This window comes from Oryzias melastigma, linkage group LG17 (genome assembly GCF_002922805.2).
Source record: "Oryzias melastigma strain HK-1 linkage group LG17, ASM292280v2, whole genome shotgun sequence".
NCBI classification, from domain to species: domain Eukaryota; kingdom Metazoa; phylum Chordata; class Actinopteri; order Beloniformes; family Adrianichthyidae; genus Oryzias; species Oryzias melastigma.
Genome location: NC_050528.1, coordinates 8,105,887 through 8,127,078, shown reverse-complemented (window position 1 = coordinate 8,127,078; position 21,192 = coordinate 8,105,887). Strand labels below are relative to the sequence as shown.

Here is a 21,192-nt window from a genome sequence, read left to right as displayed (position 1 = left end):
CTAGAAATTTCCCAGTCTTTGCGAAAAACCAGTGTGCATCGATGCTCACTAGAATGGGAAATATAGACCACAATGCATTGCCTTTGAACATTTTTTATGAAAAAAATGCAATTTTTTAATTAACCATTAACGTTTTCATCTTCGGAACACAGTGAAGTCATAAATAAATGTAGTAAAATGCTCATATTGATTTAGATTCTTTGTTTTCATCATGTTTGAGTTTACAACTGTAGATTGTATTCCATGTTTTCCTTTTATTGAATAAAAATGACAATTAAATTAATAAGAAAGAAATTAAAAAAGCAGTGAGCATAGTGTGCAAATAGCTTTTTCTAACCCTTTATTAAACTAGAAAAGCTATTCAGAGCATGTTCTTATTTACAATAATGACCTTAGAAAAATCCAGGGCACTAGATAGTCCTGCACTATTTAGTTTATTAGTACTTAGGGATTAGGGTGGGAGTTTGGACATAGCCTCAGTGCAGTTTTAATCTTAACAAATCTTATTTTTCTTGATACATGTTCCTCCATCATGAGCAAAATGCTAAAATAACATGTTGAAAATACTAAAAACACCATTTTCATTGGTCTTTAAATGTAAGCATGGCCAAATGTGCTGATCAATGACATCTTCCCGATGATCCCACATTAATCTACCGATACGACTGACTGTATAATCCCTGTGTGCGATCGCGTGCCGCTTGAGCCTCTCGACACTCACTGAGGAGCAGGATGATGCAGAGCAGGATGGATATGATGGCGCCCGTGCCCAGGCCGGCCGCCCTGATGTGCTGCTGGTCCGTGCAGTCCCCGTTGATGTCACACTGGCACACCTTAATCCTCAGGTAGGACGTGTTGGACATTGGCAGGTTGCCCGAGTCTGTGATTATGACGGGAATCTCGTAGATGCCGCTCTCGAGGAAGCCAATCCTCAGGCTCAGCTGAGCATAGTCACCTGTGAGAAGGAGAGGTTGATCCATCACGAGAATGTTTACTCATCAATCAACTATTATAAACATGAAAGCATGGTAAGTCACTACCAGGAAGTTGCACCATCACATCTAACCGAAACCTGATTAGGATTTGAACCTTATAAATCTCCTCCTGAAAATGCTGCTCGGGCTGAATTCCCAGCTGCCATAATCCATCATCCCATTATGATGCATTTACTGAGTTTCACACCCTCCAAAGGCTAACAAATTAAACATCAGTTCTTACTTTATTATTATCTTTGGCTCCACATTTGACCCCTTTTCACACATCTGCTTGAACACTCAATTATCCATCAACTCAAATCTGGCATCCGTTTTCAAAATATATTCAATGGTGATCATTATTTTTTGACAATGGTCCGGTTTTTTTTTCTTTTTCATTTGGCACAATGGAAGAGAAAGGTCATAGAGCTGAATCATCGTCTCCTATTATCCCAGCAACGGCAATACAAGATTAGCTTAATCCCATTAGCAGGCGTTTTTGATACCGGACAAATGTTCCAAATCAAACTAGGGTTTATTAACGTGACATTTGGTGCTGCTTCTCACCGCTGATTCTGGTTATGGTCCAGTTCCTCCTCACATCCGAGGGCCGGTGAGCCAACTCGAAGGCGAAGGGCCCGGCGTTGGGGATCAGATCCCCGTCGAGAGCGGTGATGTTGATGGCGTTCGGCTCTGGCTTTTCGCACACCTCCACTTCGTGAGGGAACACTTTGGGGGCGTTGTCGTTGATGTCCAGCAGGTAGATCTGGAGAGTGCCTGTTCCACTCGCAGCTGGTTTACCTGTTCAGACCATAAATAGCGAAGCCAGTTAGGTTGATATTTCAGTCAAATCATGCATTTAGTGGTACAAGCACTAAATTTGGTTTGGATGTACCCATTGATATATATTACTGAATTGGCTATTTGTAGCTACACGCAGTGATGTATGTGTAGGCGCCATTGCTGTGCATCGAGTCGAATGCTGCCGATCACAAAACATCAAAATCAAGCTTGAAAAATTATTAATCTTGAGGTGCATTTAAATATTTTTTTTCCCTAAATATTAATCTGTAATTAGAAAAGTCGCATTTCCGGCGATAATGCTAATGTGAAGGATTTTTGATGAAAGTAGGCGATGAATATGCTGAAGTTTTTTGCTGAAAATGATGACGCAATTTTCTTTAATTGCTGAAGAGGTTTGGTAAAAATGCAAAAAGCTATTTGGAAAATGTAAAATTTGCTAAAAGACTGGAAATTTCATTAAAGTACTATAAAGGAGAGCCAAAGTTGACCTAAATTTCTGAAATATTTGTAGTAAAAATGCTTAAAAATCCCTAATCCATGCCAATTTTGAAAAAAAAGAAAGTTAAATGTTGCTTAAATATGAGCTAAACTCCAAATTAGCCCCAAAAACCTCAGCAGATAGCCAAATTAGCCAAAAAGCTAGCTTGTTGCTTAAATACTAGCTCAACTCCAAAATAGCCTAAAACTCTTCAGTAAACCAAATTAGTCAAAAATGTGAGCCTGTTGCTAAAATAGAAACTAAACTCTAAATTAGCCAAAAAAAACCTCAGTAAATAACACATTATTCAAAAACGTTAGCATGTTGCTAAAGTATTAGCTAAACTCCAAATTAGCATAAAAAACTCAGTAGATGCCAAATTAGCCAAAAAAAAAAAAACAGCACATTGCTTATTTACTAGTTAAACTCTTAATCAGCCTAAAATTCCTCAGTAAACTAAATTTGTCAAAAACGTTAGCCTTTGCTAAAATAAAAGCTAAACTCTAAGTTAGGCTATAAAACCTCAATAGATAACAAAGTGGCCTAAAACGTGTTGGTAAAATATTAGCTGAACTCCAATTTTTTTGTAAATTACCATAAAAGGTTAAAACATAGCCTATGAGTATATTTAAAGATTTGTTGCTAATCTAGTTAAAATGTTAAAATTTTTAGATTTTCTCATTCTTTTCATATGTTGCATATTGTCTCAAATATGCGACAAACCAAACCGGCTATTAAACTAACTACATGTAGTATTTATTTAAAAGCAAAAACATCAGTAATTCTTTTTTCATACTTGGAAATAAATTCAGGCGCTAAGGGGTTAAGAGTATGAATTTAAAAGGAGACGGAAAGAATTCGATATCTGAACATTTGTGTGTTCCTGAAGAACGTCTTCCTGACAAAGACGCGAGATCGGAATACTAAAGCAGATGAACAGAGCCCACTGTCGCTCCTCTCAGGCTCCTCTATGTATTCACTCCGCTAAGAAGCTTTTTTTTTCCTGAGTCCATCCTCAAAGGAGCTAGTCATCCAATCCTGACCCACTAATGCAGAGAAACCTCTTCATTGGGGGAGTTTTTAAGCCTTTTGGCCCGAGTATTACCCCACAGAACAGGGCAAACCTGCACACAGGTTAATCCCAGCGCCGCAGAAAGGAGGTGAAAGCATCCGTGTGCCGGATGATTCAAAGAGTGCCAGAGCGTTAACCTTTAACTTAAGGTGGTCAGTGTTCCAGACAAGTGCCAGGTACATGCTTTTCCTTCCATCTTAAAGGGCCTGACTGTGGCTGTAAATGAGGCAGATTGTTCAGTAGTTTCAAAGGAAAAAACATCCCCGATGTAGTCAAAGTGATGCCGGGTGAAAGCCTGACCTCTAAGAGCGAGGCAACAACAGGCCTCTTTCTGAGAAGACGGGCTGTTCCTGAAGTGTCGGAAAAAGAGCGCCGGTGTAACAGTCTGAGTAGAACACCTAGACCATGAAACCAGCGGATTACAGAAAAAAGTATTTTTGGAAACTCCTGTTGTTTACATACCATTGTCTAGGGCGACAAATGTAGCATTGTAATAACTGTTCTTCACATAGGGAGACTCCCGGTCCAGAACAGCAGTGGTACTGATCCGACCAGAGTGGGGGTCGATCCTGAGCCAGTTGGCTGGATCTGACAGTTTGGAATAGCTGTGGAAAAAAAAAACGACACATTAATTCGTTGTTTGGATATGAAGCTTCACCAGACACTTTCTTTTCCTGCTTTAAAGAGAAATTCTGATCCCCAGATCTACTTTGTAATTATCTGATTTATTTGCTTAGACAGAACAAATATTTCAGACATTATGCGATTTGCATAATTTTTCACGTTTTGGAGAGCACTGTCACCGGGGACACCAGCAGGAGATACAAATCTGAGCCACCAAATAATTAAAAGGCCCCAAAAAAATAAAAAAATGTTTTTGAAGAGTATTAAAAAAAGATGTAAACATTTGCTTTAACTAACTCATTTAAAGTCCCGTTAGTTGAACCAGCCCCTTGGGGAGCGGTGAGCAGCGGACACAGTGGTATGATGCAGCCGGGATTTGAATCACGACCTTAAGTCTCAGGGCAGACACTCTACCACAGGGCTACTGAGCTATTGTTTTACTAATAACAGTCACAAAATATGGATTTGACTTTAAAGATCTATCCAGAGAATTGTTTTTTTGGTGTTTTTAACATGTTCTTGTAGCATTTTTCTCACGATGGAGGACAAGCTTTCTTCAAATCCTGATGGATCAGGATCAGATCAAAAACTGCTGTTACAAATCTCTCCATTTTGACGCAACAATGGATGGGCCAAAGTCTCCCTTCTGGGTTGTTAGGGTCTGTAAGTTAGCGGGAGAGAGAATAAACAAAGGGATGATGGGATATTAGCTGAGGGTTACTTTTGTGCCAGTAGTCCCGCCCACAACTCAGAGGCGAATTTATTTTATTTTTTTTCTTTTAATATATGGATTTGACTTTAAAGACGCACACAAAAGAAAATGTATTTTTAACATTTAACATTTTACTGCTTTATTCAAATCGTGATGGATCAGAAAAGGGATGATGGGATATTAGCTGAGGCTTACTTTTGTGCTAATAGTCCCACCCACAACTAAAAGGCAAATTTCTTTAATTTCTTTTCTTTTCTTTTTTTATATTTTTTCCCAATACATGGATTTGACTCAAAAGACTCACACCAAAAAAAATGTGTTTTAACATGTTTTTTTTGTGGCATTTTTCTCATGATGGAGGACATATATACAACAATTTAAGCTAAAAATAATTTAATTTAAGATTGAATTTAAGATTGAATCTTCACGTTTCAGATTACTGTTTTATTCAAATCACGATGGATCAGAAAAGGGATGATGGGATATTAGCTGAGGCTTACTTTTGTGCCAGTAGTCCCGCCCACAACTCAGAGGCAAATTTATTTAATATAATTTTATTTTTTTCCAATACATGGATTTGACTTGAAAAACTCACACCAAAGAAAATATATTTTAACATGTTCTTGTGTCATTTTTCTCATGATGGAGGACATATATAAAATAATTAAATTTAAGATTAAATCCTTCAAAGTTTCAGATTACTGCTTTATTCAAATTTTGATATATCAGAAACGGGATGATGGGAAATTAGTTGAGTGGGACTTTACTCAATTTAACACATAGCATCACTTCACCCATTGATGATCAGTCATAGATTTCTTCTCATCACATCTGATTTACCTGATTGACTGGTGCATGAAGTGATCCGGATCCTTTGCAGGGAAAGGTACCAAATCTGTCTCCGGCATCACCCCCTCCTCCAGTCGGACGACTTTGGGGTTGGGCTCAAAGTAAGGACTCTCGTTGACGTCCAACACTTGGATGGAGATGGTGGCCGTCGACTGTCTGGGGGAACTGATGCCTCTGGCCAGGGGAACCTCATTCCTGGCTTCAATCTTCAGCAAATGTGTTTTATTGAGCTCAAAGTCAAGCGGCTGCAAAGAAGTAAAAGAGCAAAGGTAAAGATAGCAGCTAATGATTTTTTTAAAATTATTATTATCTTGGAGATTGTCAGCTTATTTGTGATTGACAAAGGTGTGGACCCAATTATATTAAAAAAGTTCAGAGAAAAATTAGATCCTTTCCAAAAGTCATTTAGCTTTAAATGTCATAAAGGGCACAAACAATAAAAAACATATCAGTAGGGCGGCTACAAACGAGTTTTTTAATAGTTAATTATTTTATCCGATTAGTTATTTTCTGATCCCTGTGGGATAATAAAGGTGAACAAGGATAAAAATATTTTTTACAGTCACAAATATATATAAGGAGAAGTTTGTTCGCATATAATTTTCCAAATGCGTTCGGCCAGAGTTGAACTTTTGTCTTGGCTGCTCTTATTTTGAAAGCTGAAAATACGTCGCTTCATAGCGGCACTTAAAATATCCGCTATGCCACTTTGTAAACATTCCTATTTTTACTATTACTCCATCAAATACTCAGAAAAAAACACACACCTCTTATTTCAACAACTACATTGAGTTTTGAGCAAATGTGTTCTCTACTAGGGTTAGTTAGGCTAATTTAGAGTTTAGCTAATATTTTAGCAACATGCTAACGTTTTAGGTAAATTTATTAACTACTGAGGTTTTTTTAGGCTAATTTAGAGTTTAGCTTCAATTTTAGCAAAAGGCTAAATTTAGTTTACTGAGGAATTGTATGCTAATTTGGAGTCAAGCTAGTATTTAAGCAATGTGCTAGCTTCTATGGCTAATTTGGCATATGCTAAGTTTTTTTTTTTTTCTAATTTGTAGTTTAGCTAATATTCTAACTACATGCTAATGTTTTTGGCTGATTTGTTGACTATTGGGGTTTTTTTAGGCTAATTTTGAGTTTAGCTAATATTCTAACAACATGCTAATGTTTTAGGTTAATTTGTTATCTACTGAGGTTTTTTTTAGGCTAATTTTGCATCTAGCTTCAATTTTAGCCACATGCTAACATTTTTGACTAATTTGGTTTACTAAAGAGTTTTAGGCTAATTTGGAGTTTAGCTAATATATAAGCAACATGCTAGCTTTTTTGGCTAATTTGGCATCTACTAAGATTTTTTTGCTAATTTGGAGTTTAGGTCATATTTTAGCAACACACACTAAATATTTGTTGCAAAATTAGAATATACTAGGCATTTTTAAGCAATTTTACCGCAAATTTTTCAGAAATTTAAGTAAACTTAAGTGCTCTTTTATAGTTCTTTTGTGAAATTTCCAGTCTTTTAGCATCTTCAGCAAATACTTTCAGCAAAAAGCCTTTACACTAGCATTATCAAAGGTAATGCAACTTTTCTAGTTCAAAATTGTACTTTTTTAAATTTTTTAACCATTTAAGACAGGAAATGAAACTACAGTTCTGCAGGACATTCATAAAATAAATATAGTACTTTTTTATATATATATATATTGGTTCCTTGCATTAAACTTGATTTAACAGCGTTCAGCTTCGCTGTTCTAAACCGGAAGTCACTATTCCCTTTTTGCTGGACGTCACAGTGAGAAGGATCTATTGGTGTGTCGCTATGGTACCAGAGTCTTCCCAGAATTTCCTGTGACATCACTACTGACCTGGATTAGCACTACTTACTTGTGTGTGTCAAAGATAATGGCAGACGCGGTATTAGAAAAGAAATCGACTATTAAATTAGTTGTTAACTATTTTAATAGGTGATATAGTCGTGACTAATTGTGAAAGCCCTTCATGTCAGAGACTTGGATTATTGATGTGTTCTCCCTGCTGGGGATTACAGTAAATAAGTTTGTACCTTGACGACCGTTACCAAGCCCTCATTAGTGGTGGGATCAGTGGGCACGGAGAACTTGCCGAAGGGGTCACCCGAGATGATTTTGTAGACAGCATTCCAGGCCGGTGTGTTTGGCTGGTCCTTGTCAGTCACTGATAGGTTGGCCACAATAACATTCACTTGGTTCTCATGCACTCTGCCGAAAAACTGCATGAATAAATCATGAATGCACAGAACAGTGAGCTGTTAGTGATACGGCAGTCAGTGGCAGCAAAACAGAGAAAAGGAGCGAGCTCTGCCTCAAACAGCACAGTAAGACCAATCTCGGGTAAACAGACATCTGAGGTAACTTATCACGTCGTCACGGTCATCTCGCCCCCCGATCGTACAACAGTAGCATTACAAATATCAGTGATTCACGAGCGCGCTAAATGGCTCTCTCCCTTGCACATACATCGCTATAGTTGCACGTGTCAACATTTAGAGAGGGATATAACACTTCATGCATGGCTGGCGGCTTCTCCAAAAACTGCAGGGTGAGCAGAACCGGCCCGACGGTTGAGTGCAAACAGCCACACTAGAGGGAAATGAGTGTCCTGGCGGGGCTGTTGTTATTTCAGTCCGCTGTGATCTCAGATATAATCTTGTTTCTTACCGCCTCAGCAGTAAATTCCGGCGCATTGTCATTAACATCCGTGACTCTGATGACAGCTGTGGCCGTGTTGGAGAGGCCGTACATGGGGTTGCCCTCCGTGTCTGTGGCCTGGATGATCAGCGTGTACTGAGACACTTTCTAAAGGAGGAGAAACGGGACAGCAGTCAGAAGAATGGCAAGCTTTACAGAGAAGACGTCAGACAAAACCGATGAAACACAAAGCATGATGGGACAATGGAGGCAGCGACTACCAGAATGTGTTTAACTTAAATAAGACTAATCTGACCCGTCAACTTTTAAATGAACATTATAATTAGGGCTGTGAAAGTCGATACGTTAACGCGCGCGATTAATAAATTATAATTAATGCTTCAATATTTCCTGCCCCGCAATATAATAAAACTCTGTCTAAATTAAAGTTTTTTTACATTATATGATTGAGATTTTATTAAATGAAAGAGATAATATGGAGTTTATGGACAAAAGCGATCTTTTATTTTAATAAATAAGGCAGAGAATGAACGTCAATCTGACGGCTGTAATGCAGCAGCACACCCGCTATGGGAGGCGGGGCCAAACGGAGCTGTCTACTTTTAGAAATCAAAGACTATTATTTTAGTTTGGGATGGGGACCTACATGAATTTTACACAATAACAAGTATCGCGTTGTCTACAAATTGCGGAAATTCCGTGGTTCTCCGTGAAAGTCCCGCCCACCGACATCGGGGAAGGCAAGCAGTTCAGAATGGACAGACACGCCCCCACATGTGGAGATTCCAGCCAAGCCGAACGGAAATCCAGTTGGATCAAATTTCCCCCTAAAAAATGTTTTGATTATTTTTCACAAGCACGCTAAAGAAAATTTATGAAAATAAGGTTGGAAAAAAAAGGAAAAAAAATACGAATTCCATGAAAAAATGTCAAATATTGCGATTAATCGCGATTAATTTTTTACATATTTACGATTAATTAGTTAATTTTTTTTAAATAAATTATAGGCCCCAATTTTCATTGAAAAACATGTTGATTATTTTGTTGACGAATTAAATTCTTCTTGTTTTTATGAAATTACACCTAAAATTAACCGTGTATCTCATAAAAAAACATTTGGGGGATTTCCACAGCTAAATAAATCACATTTTTCCAGATGGGATTTCCTTTTTTTTCAGGATTTTATGTCTAGTGTGTAAATAAAACATAGAAAAATGACAAAATAAAGGTAGTGTTACATACATGTGGTGATAGAAATAATTTCAAATAAGCAGGCAGGTAGTCTAAATTCAAAAGTAGAATTAAAAAAACTGCATTTTAGACCCTAAAAGGGTTAAAAACAAAACATTCTAAATGTACAATTTTGCTTGTGATTTCATATTGGGAATATTTGCAAATAATAAGTGGCTGGCAAATACTGTAACAAAGACATTTTTTTTAATTGCGATTAATCGCGATTAATTTTTTACACATTTGCGATTAATTTTATTTTTTTTTCCTTTTTATCGATTCCCAGACCTAATTATAAATGATGACTTCTTCATTTAAGAAAAAAAAAAAAATGCTGCATTTCATAGGGGTTGATTTTGAGTGTGCAAGCTCGAGACATAACATCCTCACACCATTACAAAGATGAAAAATGAATCTTTTCACATTAAAAACCGCTCAGGTGATGGACCAGTAGCTGCGTAATGAGAGTCAGGCCAATTACTTTCAGGGTGGCAACTGGCGGGCATGAAACGGAGGCCCCAGGGTGGGAGTGATTGAGCAGCCATCTCCGCCAGATTGCCTCACAAGAATCGAACCATCTACCTCCAGCTGTATACATCATTTTATCTATTTATTTTCTCAAACAACCGTGGCAATCCCAATTAAAGGAGGGGACCGGGAACGTTCACAGCTTGGGTAAAAATGAAGGAGAGGAAGACGCAGAAAGATAGTGCAAATAAGGGAGGACGAGCATTTAGCTGCTCGCTGATGCACGCTGCCTTATTGTAGGAGTAAATAACTGTGAAATCCACTTCTCCTCCAGTTCGGAAACGACATTTACTTTGCCTCATTTGTTCTCAGACCGTTGGAATATTAGCAACAATGCTTAAGTGGTTGTAATAAAAATAATGGCACAGATTTATGCAAAAGTTAGCTTAGAACAAAAGGTTATGAATAAAACCCAAAAAGAGTTCAGTACCTCTCTGTCCAGGCCCGCTGCCACTGTAATGATTCCCCCGGTTTTGTTGTTGATGGTGAACATGTTGGGATTTGGGCTTTCCGGACTCTGAGACAGGATCTTGTAACGAAGCATGCCGTTTGCTGTTTTTGGGTCATCTTTGTCAACAGCGGTTACCGTCATAACAAAGGTTCCTTTGGGAAACAGAAGAAGAAAAACAGGATGCAATTCTCCTGACTTTTATTTGATACTGTCAGAAAGTTTCGTTGCAGTTTTCTTTCACACTTTTGAAAGTTTTCCAGCGGATTTGTGATATTTTTGCAAAATGAAACACGTAAACATACGGGAGTTGACCTGTAGGTGTGTTTGGCTTATAATATGCGTTTCAATAAATTGTGTAAATTGGATTTGGGATACTAAATTTGCTTAATGGAAACACCACAATTTTGAAAAATTTGTCAAAAACAGGTTTTTGTGCTCAGAGGAGGCAACACACAACTCATTAAAGGGTAACCAAACTGTAAAAACAACTTTTTTGGGCTATAAACGAAGCTTTAAAAATGCTGTCTGTTAGTCATTGCCAATTTTTTGATAAATTAAAATAAACGTGTTTAAAGGGTAACCAAACAGGGCAGTTGTAGGTTGACCCCATTCTCAGCCCAGATTTGAAAAATGCAAAAAAAAGAGGGCGGAGTTTGTGGAGCCGGACTGTGCAGGGGAGTTACAGTTACAGGATCAAAGATGGGCGGGGCTTTTATACTGGAGCTACAGAGCGGGACGACATCAAACTTCCAGGACTTACACCAATATTTGTATACGAAATTCAACTGTAATACCTCGTTTCAGCCTGTAGGGGGCAGCACACAGAGGGTTTTTGACTATTTTCATGTATTAAACAAGTTTATTTTAATTAGTTGTCAGTTTAGCAACAACCAACAGGCCGCACTTTTAAAGCCCCATTTATAGAGGTCAACAGCCAAAACAAAAAGTTAATTTAGAGTTTGGTTACCCTTTAATTCATAAAAATATAGTCTAAAACCGTCAGTGTGCTGCCCTCTACAGGTGGAAATGAGCTCTTGCAGTTTAATTTTGTGATTGGTCAACTGGTGTAAGTCCTAGAAGTTTCTTGTTAGCATGCTCTGCTGCTCCAAGATGAAAGCCCCGCCCATCTCTGATTCTGTAACAGTCGGTCGTTATCGATTTAGCATTAGCATAGCTCGTAGCTAGGTGTATTGCATTCATTTGTCACAACTTTCCAGTGGACTTGGAAGTTAGAGAACAGAGGTTGAGTGCAATTAGCATTACATAGAGCTTACTCTGTCCTGGTGATGGAACATTTCACACTTGTTAGCCTTTATTAGCTATGATGCTAACGGCATTTTACCCTTAGCTGCATTGGCAGCTCCGCTATCAGGCATTGGCAAAGCACCGTCTTGAGCATTGATATATATTACTGTATTGTCCCTCGCCTATCTGCTGCTATAAAAAGAGACGTGTGCACCCAGGCGCCATTGCTATGCATTGAGTTGCGTCTACTCCCTAATTTTTTAACCAATTTACACAAAACGTGGCTCAAATTAAAGCTTAGAAAATGATTGATTGGAATATTAAGATTTTTATTTTCTCTTAAACGAAGTTGTAAATTGTGCAAGAACTGCGCTTCTAGTGTTAAAGCTAAATAAAGCTAACCTGTCAATCATAGACCCAAGCCACACCTCTGCCATTCAGTCAGGCTCCACTAGCCCCACCCTTTTTGGGGAGCATTTTTCAAATCTGGGCTGACAATGGAGTCTGCCTCCAAGTGCCCTGTTTGGTTACCCTTTTAACCCAATGTTATCCTAAACATGTTTACATTAAAAGTGTTGAGTCACCAGCGCACCCCGCACAGGATTGCCCATTTTTTTGCTCACAGATGGCCCAAATCAAACTGTTGTGACTAAGAAAGTAGTTTGAAACTCAGCAAAAGTGATTTGGTCAGACTTAAGATTAAAGACTGGTAAAGCTAATGAAAACAGAGATATAGCATTCAGTCTATCTACTCGTCTACATGGTACCATTTTATTTATTTTTTTATAAAGTGTTTGACATTTTATGAAAAATCTATCAAAACCTCTCAAGAAGTGTGCATGAAGGTCGGCTGCGTAGCTGAACTAGAACTGTCACTCGCCTAAACAGCATGAAAACGACCTGATTGATTTTCCTAAAGCGGCATTGACAATGACACCATTCTCAGAGTGACATCTGTGCTGTTTGACCTGCCAGCATCCTCTGGCTTCACAGAGTTCCTTACCTGGCTTGGAACCCTCCGGAACGGTGCCGTTCCAGACTTGGTGGCCAAATTCCGGTCTGTTGTCGTTCATGTCAATCACGTTGATGAGGATATCAATGGGGTTCTCAATCTGGTTGCCGTTCATGTCCACCGCATGAGCTCGCAGCTAGAGAAAAAAACAAATATTGTCTGTAGATTCAAGACAGCAAGAGAAACTCTTCAGTAGTGAAAACTACAAACTTCTCTTTTCATAAATTTTGAGTGAAAAGTGATGAAAGGACGTAAGAATCCAATAATCATCTGTGCTTTCTTGATGTTTCTATTTCTTTTGATACATTTCAGATGGTTTCATTTGAAAGGTTCATGGTCATTTTCAGTCTGTTGCTGAACGCTTCTCTTCAAAAAAAAAACTGTTTGATTTCTTTCATGAGCAAGTTTCTTCTTCTTCTTCTATTTTTCCACAGAAGTCTATTTGTAGGGGCGGAAACCGGGAGGTCGTGGGTTCAAATCCCCAGTCGGGTCATCCCAGAGACGATAAAAATGGGACCCGATGCCTCCCAACTCGACTCTCAGATTTAAGTGTTGGGCTGCGGGGGTTAAACCACCAAATAGTTCCCAAGCACAGCTGTGACTGCAGCTCACTGCTCCCCCGGGGGACGGGGGACGGCTAAAGTATGGAAAACAAATATAACACACCCAGGTGTGTCACAACTAAAAGTCCCGCTCTGATCAAAATTATGTTTTCAGAGTTTTTAACATGTATGTATGGCATTTTTCTTATGAAATAGAATGAATATAACTAGAAAAGTTGCATTACCTGCTGTAATGCTAACGTGAATACTTTTCGCTGAAAGTAGTCGCTGAAGATTTTGAAGCTTTTTGGTGAAAATGGTGACGCAATTTACTTTACTTTGACTGAAAATGCAAAAGCTATTTGCAGAGTGTTAAATTTGCTAAAAGTCTGGGAATTTCAATAAATAATTAGGAACGTCAGCAAAAAAAAAAAAATTCTAAAATATGAGCTAAACTCCAATTTGGCCCCAAAAAGTTAGCTTGTTGCTTAAATACTAGCGTAATTTCAAAATACCCTAAAATTCCTCAGTAAACTAAATTAGCCAAAGACATTAGTCTGTTGCTAAAATATAAGCTAAACTTTAAATTAGCCTATAAAAACCTCAGTAGATATATATAAAAAAAAGGTTAGCATGTTGCTTAAATATTAGCTAAACTCCAAATTAGCCCAAAAAAGTTAGCTAGTTGCTTAAATACTGGCTTAACTTCAAAGTAGCCTAAAATTCCTCAGTAAACTAAATTGGCCAAAAACGTTAGCATGTTGCTAAAATATGAGCTAAACTTTAAATTAGCCTATAAAAACCTCAGTAGATATATAAAAAAAAAACAAATGTTAGCATGTTGCTTAAATATGAGCTAAACTCCGAATTAGCCCCAAAAAGTTAGCTTGTTGCTTAAATACTAGCTTAACTTTAAAGTAGCCTAAAATTCCTCAGTAACCTAAATTGGCCAAAAATGTTAGCACGTTGCTAAAATATGAGCTAAACTTTAAATTAGCCTATAAAAACCTCAGTAGATAACAAGTTTAGCCAAAAACGTTAGCAAGTTGCTAAAATACAAGCTAAACTTTAAATTAGCCTATAAAAACCTCAGTAGATATATAAAAAAATAAATAAATGTTAGCATGTTGCTTAAATATGAGCTAAACTCCATATTAGCATGAAAAGAGCTCAGTAGATGCCAAATTAGCCAAAAAGCTAAAACATTGGTTAAATACTAGCTAAACTCCAAAATATCCTTAAATTCCTCAGTAAACTAGATTAGCCAAAGATGTTAGCATGTTGTTAGAATAGAAGCTAAACTCTAAAATAGCCAGTAGATAACAAATTTGCCCAAAACATTAGCATGTTGCTAAAATAGAAAAGGCTTAAAGGCTTGTTGCTAATCTAGTTAAAATTTTGAAATTAAAAGACATTCTCATTCATTTTTTATGACACATATTTTGCTCAATATTCGTAGAGACTTCTCGGAGCTTCTTGATGTGACCACGGAAATGAAAATGGCGGCTCATTTGACTGTAGCTGTAAAGGATTGTAAATCAATGAAAGAGCATTTTGATGTTTGCTTTCATTATTTTATCAAGAACTTTGAGAAACCACTGACTGAATGTATTGATCACAGAAACGTCAATAAACATTGGAGAATTAGCTAAAAGAGTCTTTGGTGAACTGGGTGGAGAAAGAATCAGGATTTTGGAGGAAGTTCTGTCCATGAAGATCTTCACTTCCTCGTCCAGCTGACATCCGGATCAGAACCATATGACTGGACAATCATGATATTAATGGACATTTTTATGTAGCAGCAGTGAAGTTTTACGCTAACAAGACACAGAGCTATCATAATCAAACAGGGGAGGGATCAGGGGCGGAGCTGCTCAGCTCCAAAAGCCACGCCCCCTCAGAGGAGATTTTGGAAAAAGGAGGCCTCAGATCAACATGACAAATGTCTTTTTGAGACTTTTAGGTTGTGGGATTTTGGTTAAAAACTTCATAATCATAATTAAAACACTACTGGTAAGGTATTTAAAAAAAAAAAGATCTTAGGGGGACTTTAGGTGTTTAAAATCCTCTATTCTTGAGATTTTAGAACCAGGATGTTAGCTTAGACTGGGTTCCCACAGATGCCTTAAAATTAATTTTGAAGTCTCTGAGTTTTGCAGTTCTGTTGTAGGAGATCAGCGTTTTCCAATCTAAAAAGCCGCCAATGTCAAGGTTTTTCAAAGAATGACATGTTACAAAACGATATTAACCAAAGTTAATCAGTAATGTTATGACGGACTGATTTATTCTGAAATCCACCAACTCTATTACACTGTCCATCTTTATCTGATTACCTTGAAATGAGGTTGAAACATAAACGTATCAGTTACATGATACTGTGCGTGGCGTCCAGAATCAGTATCAAAATGAGCAGCTCAGCCAGTCGTTTACATTCTTTACAAAACGTAGGCAAAACAAGCAAGAGAAACTCAAGATTTGATGTTGTTTAAGTTCACGAGATATGTGCGAATGTTCCATTTCAGTGGAGCTGCAATCTAGCTTTGCTTCTCTTTGTGCTAAAACGCATCATTATAAAACCATTCTGACTAAATAGAAAAACCACTGATGCATGAAGCAACTGTGAGTGTTTTAATAATGTATCAAACGCAGGATTCACTCAAAATCCTTTAAATTCTCAGACGGATAAGTCAGATTTCCTGGGAGACTCTGGTCTTTATTAAGTCTGAGAAGACTGTTTAGGCTACACATGACCCTTGAACACGTGCCAAGTGGCAGGAATGAGCCGGGCTGCCAGGAAGTCTGCTTTATCTGCCCGATAAAGCATGAAGAGAAAAACTCATTGTTAAATTGTGAAGAGAGAATGAAGCCTTGTATCTCCTTAGCAGGAGGTTCCAACTTACATTGAAGTTGGGGATGTGCTCTCTATCCAGAGGCTTGTTGACCGATAGCTCTCCAGAAATTGGGTCAATGGTGAAGATTCCATTGGGGGGCTGGTCAGCGCCGGGGCCGGTCACACTGTATCTGAGAGGGTGGTTTTTGTCGTTATCTGACCGGATCTGTGGGGAAAAAAGACAAAGAACTTGTTTTAACTCAAACGTCTTTTTCCTGATACATCTCTCTATATCTTAATCAACATTTATGTATATATATAAGACTTCAAAGTTGTACTAATCCCTATTTTGTATGCTAAATATGTATCTAAAACTGTATAAAAGATGTGCTTTTGCAAATCCAAACATAAAAAAAACAAATGAAAAAAATATATATTCTTAGTCAAGTCTTAAAATTGCTTAAAAAAACCTCAATTTTTGAATAATGTGCCTGTTTTCTTAACTGAAGCTTGGTCAAAACACTGAAGCATTGTGTGGTAAAACGTGTGGAACTTGACTGATTCAACATATTTTAAGTGGTCAAATATTTGCTGATGAATTCATGTGATGAACTTATCTACAGTGAGTGTCAGCAACCCTACAAAAGCAATCTTTGGCTGTGAGTTTATCTGGAAATTCTGATGTGAAATGCTAAAACAGAACTACATCATTTCATATCAAAGCGTTCAGCTAGTTCAGGATATTACTGCTTGTACTTTTGGTAGTCATAAAATGTATAGTTTTTGAAATATTGACCAAAATATGCCCTATAAGAAATTAATGAGAAAATCTTCAAATTCTGTATTTTTAAGTAGATTAGCAACAAGCTGTTGTATAAATTCATTGGCTATGTTTTCATCTTTTATAGTAATTTTCAAAAAAAATTGACACTGAGTAATTTGAGTAATTTGTAATCTACTGAGGTTTTTATGCAAATGTTTCAGCAACACGCTAACGTTTTTGGCTAACTCGTTATCTACTAGAGGTCAATTTAGTGTTTAGCTTCTATTTTAGCAACATGCTAACGTTTTTGGCTAACTTGTTATCTACTAGAGGTCAATTTAGTCTTTAGCTTCTATTTTAGCAACATGCTAACATTTTTGGCTAATTTAGTTTACTGAGGAGTTTTAGGCTATTTTGGAGTTTAGCTAGTATTTGAGCAATGAGCTAAAGTTTTTGGCTAACTTGTTATCTACTAGAGATTTTAAGCTAATTTAGAGTTTAGCTTCCATTTTAGCAACAGGCTAACGTTTTTGACTAGTTTAGTTTACTGAGGAATTTCTGGCTATTTTGGAGTTTAGCTAATATTTTAGCAACACGCTAACGTTTTTGGCTAATCTGTTATTTACTGAAGTTCTTAATGTCAATTTAGTGTTTAGCTTCTATTTTAGCAATATCCTAACATTTTTGGCAAATTCAGTTTACTGAGGAATTTTAGTCTATTTTTTGAGTTTAGCTAATATTTAAGCAACAATCTAGCTTTTTGGTTAATTTCGAATCTACTTAGGTTTTTTGGGCTAATTTGGGGTTTGGCTAATATTTAAGCAACACACTAAATTTGCATGTTTGGGGGGTTTTTGGGAAATTTTACTCTGTTTTTTTTAATATTCCAATATTTCTTTGAGACAATTTCAACTGTTTTAGAGAATTTAACATTTTGCAAATAGCTTCTACATTTTCTACAAATCCCTTCAGCAGTTAAACTGAATTGCGTCACCATTTCCAGCGAAAAACTTCAGCATATTTAGCGACTACTTTCAGCAAAAAGCTTTCACATTAGCTTATTGCAGGTAATGCAACTTTTCCAGTTCACATTATCATCTAAAAATCATCATCTAAAAAATGTTTATAAAGGCAGCCAGTTTTCCTAAGGGAGGAAGTACTAGCAAATGGACCCCCAAGTAGGATTAGATAAATAATAAATCTTAGAATGAACAGGCTTTAATTGACGAGTTATGACAGCTCCAGCTAAAAGGTGTTTCTTAAAAGTGGATGGGTAATAAGTTGGTGGAAAATAAGCTCTTCTTTAAATAAAGTGTTTAAAGTCCCCCGCTGAGAAAAATCTGCTCAGCTCCAAAAGCCACGCCCCCTCAGAGGAGATTTTGGAAACAGATGGTTCAGATCAACATTAAAAAATGGCTTTTTAAGACATTTAGGTTGTGGGATTTTGGTGAAAAATTTCATAATCATAATTAACCCTTCCGCTCTCCTTAGTTTGTTTACATTAAAAGTGGGGTCATCTGGACCCCACAAGACAGTGCGCTGAACCTTTTTTTTATCTTTGATTTTTGAGTTTCACTAATGTCCATGACAGACATAAAATCCTGTCCACCTTTGTCATGGAAGAAATCACATATCAATATGTGGTTGGAGTCAACTGGACCCCAAAGGGAGCGGAAGGGTTAAAACACTACTGGGAACGTATCTTATAAAACAAATAAAAATGTCATGGGGGACTTATAAATTGTATTTTTCGTCTGCTCCTTATTTACAAAAATAAAAAAAAGATTTTTTTTTTATTTCATCTTCTTTGTTTATGTCCTCCATTGTCAAAAAGAATATGTTAAAAATACCAAAAATGTGTTTTTGCTTCATGACAAGTAACAGTTATTAAACGAGGTTCTCTATTAATACGACTTGCTAAGTGCAATTACACACACACACACACACACGCACACACCCCCACACACACACACACACACACACACACACACAAATATATATATATATATATATATATATGAGTTAAAAATAAGAAAATTGAAAGAAAAAGTGCTTTCCTTTGAACACGACAGCACTTCTTAGTCTCACACTTTGAGCCACCCACACTGAGAGCCGATCATCAAATTGGGACATAAAGATCTGGTTTTGCAGGTCCATGAACCATTAAAGAAATAGTTTATTATCACATTCAGAGAGGTATTACCATCATGCTTCAGAACAAAAGATTTTTTTCCTTCCAAATGTTTGCTGGTACAGACTTTCTCATGGAAAAAGACATAAATAATGAAGACTTCCTCTTATATTTAATACTTTGGTTACAAGATGTTTCTCAAGGTTTAAATTAAGTAAATCTTAACCAGGAAGCTGTGGGGTTGTCATATAAAGCGGTGTGTCCTGTCTTTGAAGCTGGTGCCTGTGTGGATGTATGCGGCTGAGTCAAATACATTACCCGAACAAGCTCTTGGGGGAATGGGCCTCGTGAATTCTCCGGGACATTGATTGGGGGTATGACCCAGTCTCTCTTCATGCGTTTCAGTTCGCTATCTGTGTTTCGTGATGGAAACACTATTTCCTTTAAATCCTGGGATATGACTGGGGGGACAGCAACTTCCCGGACCTGACAAAAGGAAATTATTTAGTGATCACATCTATGCAGTGGAGAATGAGAACAGACATTTTTACAGACCCGGGAGGCACATCTGTGAGGACAGAGAAACCGATCTTTGCCGAGTGTCGGCTTGCCAAAGCTGGAAAAATCTCAACCTTTTTGGATACTAAAGGAATGTGGTTTTGGCAGTCTACTCGCAGAGTCTTCAAAAGCAGCAAGAAATTTATGGGCTTTACTCTGAACAAGTACCGCTACCATAACAACTGGATTCAAATGTATCTAGATCAGGGGTCTCAAACTGGCGGCCCGTGGGCCATTTGCGGCCCCCGAGTCGATATTTTGCGGCCCCTACCTTAATATGAAAATTAAAGTAATATCTTCTGCATGTCCACGCTTCTTTGATGATAGCTTTGTATTTTTGTTTTATATATTTTAGCTTGATTTATGCTTCAAACTTTGCATTTTTTATTGCCGATGGGTCTAGTCGCCACAAAAGTCCTTAGCAACAGTCGCTAGCGTCGTTAGCTTCTCTCGTTTTTACAGGACATGAAGAAGATATTGCTTATAGTACATAGACACGAACAAATGTTCAATAAACTTGTTCAGTCTACATAGACCAGGGGTCTGCAACCTGAGGGACATGTGGATCTTGTACCCCTCCGTTGTTATCTCTGATTAAATAAAAATACAGTTTTTAATTTTAAATGGTGGCAAAGCGTTAGAATTAGCCGTCCTATGGGAAATTCCATTAAAAGTTAACATCAACCTAGTGGACTTTAGCTTTATGAGCTAAATCGATTTATATGTTTTATGAATCAATTATTGATCTATTAAGCTTAAATCGATTGAAATCGATTTTTTCAACTCAGCGCTAACATAAATACAAATAAGTGTCTTAATTTTCTAAAGGGCGACTTAAGGCTTTGTGGCTCCTGCTGGGTTGTGGTCAGCGTAAAATCAACCCAAATGGCTCTTTAAGTGTTGAAGGCTGCAGACCCCTGACATAGACAATGCACCAAAGATATAGACAGTTGAACCCCAAATGGAACCCCATACGGACCAGACTCTCCCTTCAGCGACCCCAAGGTGGATTGAGTTTGAGAACCTCAATCTACATAAACAGTAATTATTTCAGAACCCACCAGTGTAAACTGAAATTACTTCAAATACTGTCACTGCAAGCTGAACCGACGACCCCCTAAGAAAGGCTTATTGTCCAGAGAATCTATTGTGATAATAAAAGAGCAGTGGAATTTTTTTCAAATACCCATTTCTACACCTCGGTTCAAACAAAGCCTTTCTTAGCCGGCTTCTTTTTTAATTTATAACACACACGGTACACGTGCGATGGTATGCTCCAAAACTCCTTTGAATTGTCTGCCGCAGCAGCCGCACACCTCCAGTGCTCGTTTGCTTTAACTGGCAGACCTCTTCTTATGTCCTGATAAAAAACACCCACACAGACCCGCTTCCATAATGGATCTGCCATCCTCCCTCAGCTGTAATGAATGAGATCTGAAACAAAGGAGGATAGTACCTGAAAGCCAGACACTAAACACGCAGATGGCTCAAATTGCCTATGCTGCTCCAGAGACTGAAGTACTGCCAGAGAAAGTTAAAATAACCTTGAACAAAACAAGGCAGGCAGGAAAAAAAGTGTATAAAATCCATCAATGTTTGTACTTTTTTGTTTCACATCCTTTGGAGGATTCTTAAGATTTGATTAAAATATAGTAAAGTCTTGCAAACCATTTTCTGAATACTCTATGCACAATGT

At 37.5% G+C, this 21,192-nt stretch overlaps 1 protein-coding gene across 1 annotated transcript in view; it reads right to left on the bottom strand.

Moving 5' to 3' along the window:
* Positions 1-21,192, bottom strand: part of cdh2 (cadherin 2, type 1, N-cadherin (neuronal)) — a 102,314-nt gene that overhangs the window by 22,352 nt on the left and 58,770 nt on the right. Inside the window, exons 4-13 of the mRNA XM_024273520.2 lie at positions 19,257-19,424; positions 16,115-16,270; positions 12,664-12,808; positions 10,395-10,567; positions 8,216-8,353; positions 7,582-7,767; positions 5,505-5,758; positions 3,791-3,933; positions 1,542-1,775; positions 722-955 (exon numbers count right to left, since the gene is read on the bottom strand). Coding sequence (XP_024129288.1) covers positions 722-955; positions 1,542-1,775; positions 3,791-3,933; positions 5,505-5,758; positions 7,582-7,767; positions 8,216-8,353; positions 10,395-10,567; positions 12,664-12,808; positions 16,115-16,270; positions 19,257-19,424 — 1,831 coding nt within the window. The remainder of the gene's footprint in view (positions 1-721; positions 956-1,541; positions 1,776-3,790; positions 3,934-5,504; positions 5,759-7,581; positions 7,768-8,215; positions 8,354-10,394; positions 10,568-12,663; positions 12,809-16,114; positions 16,271-19,256; positions 19,425-21,192) is intronic.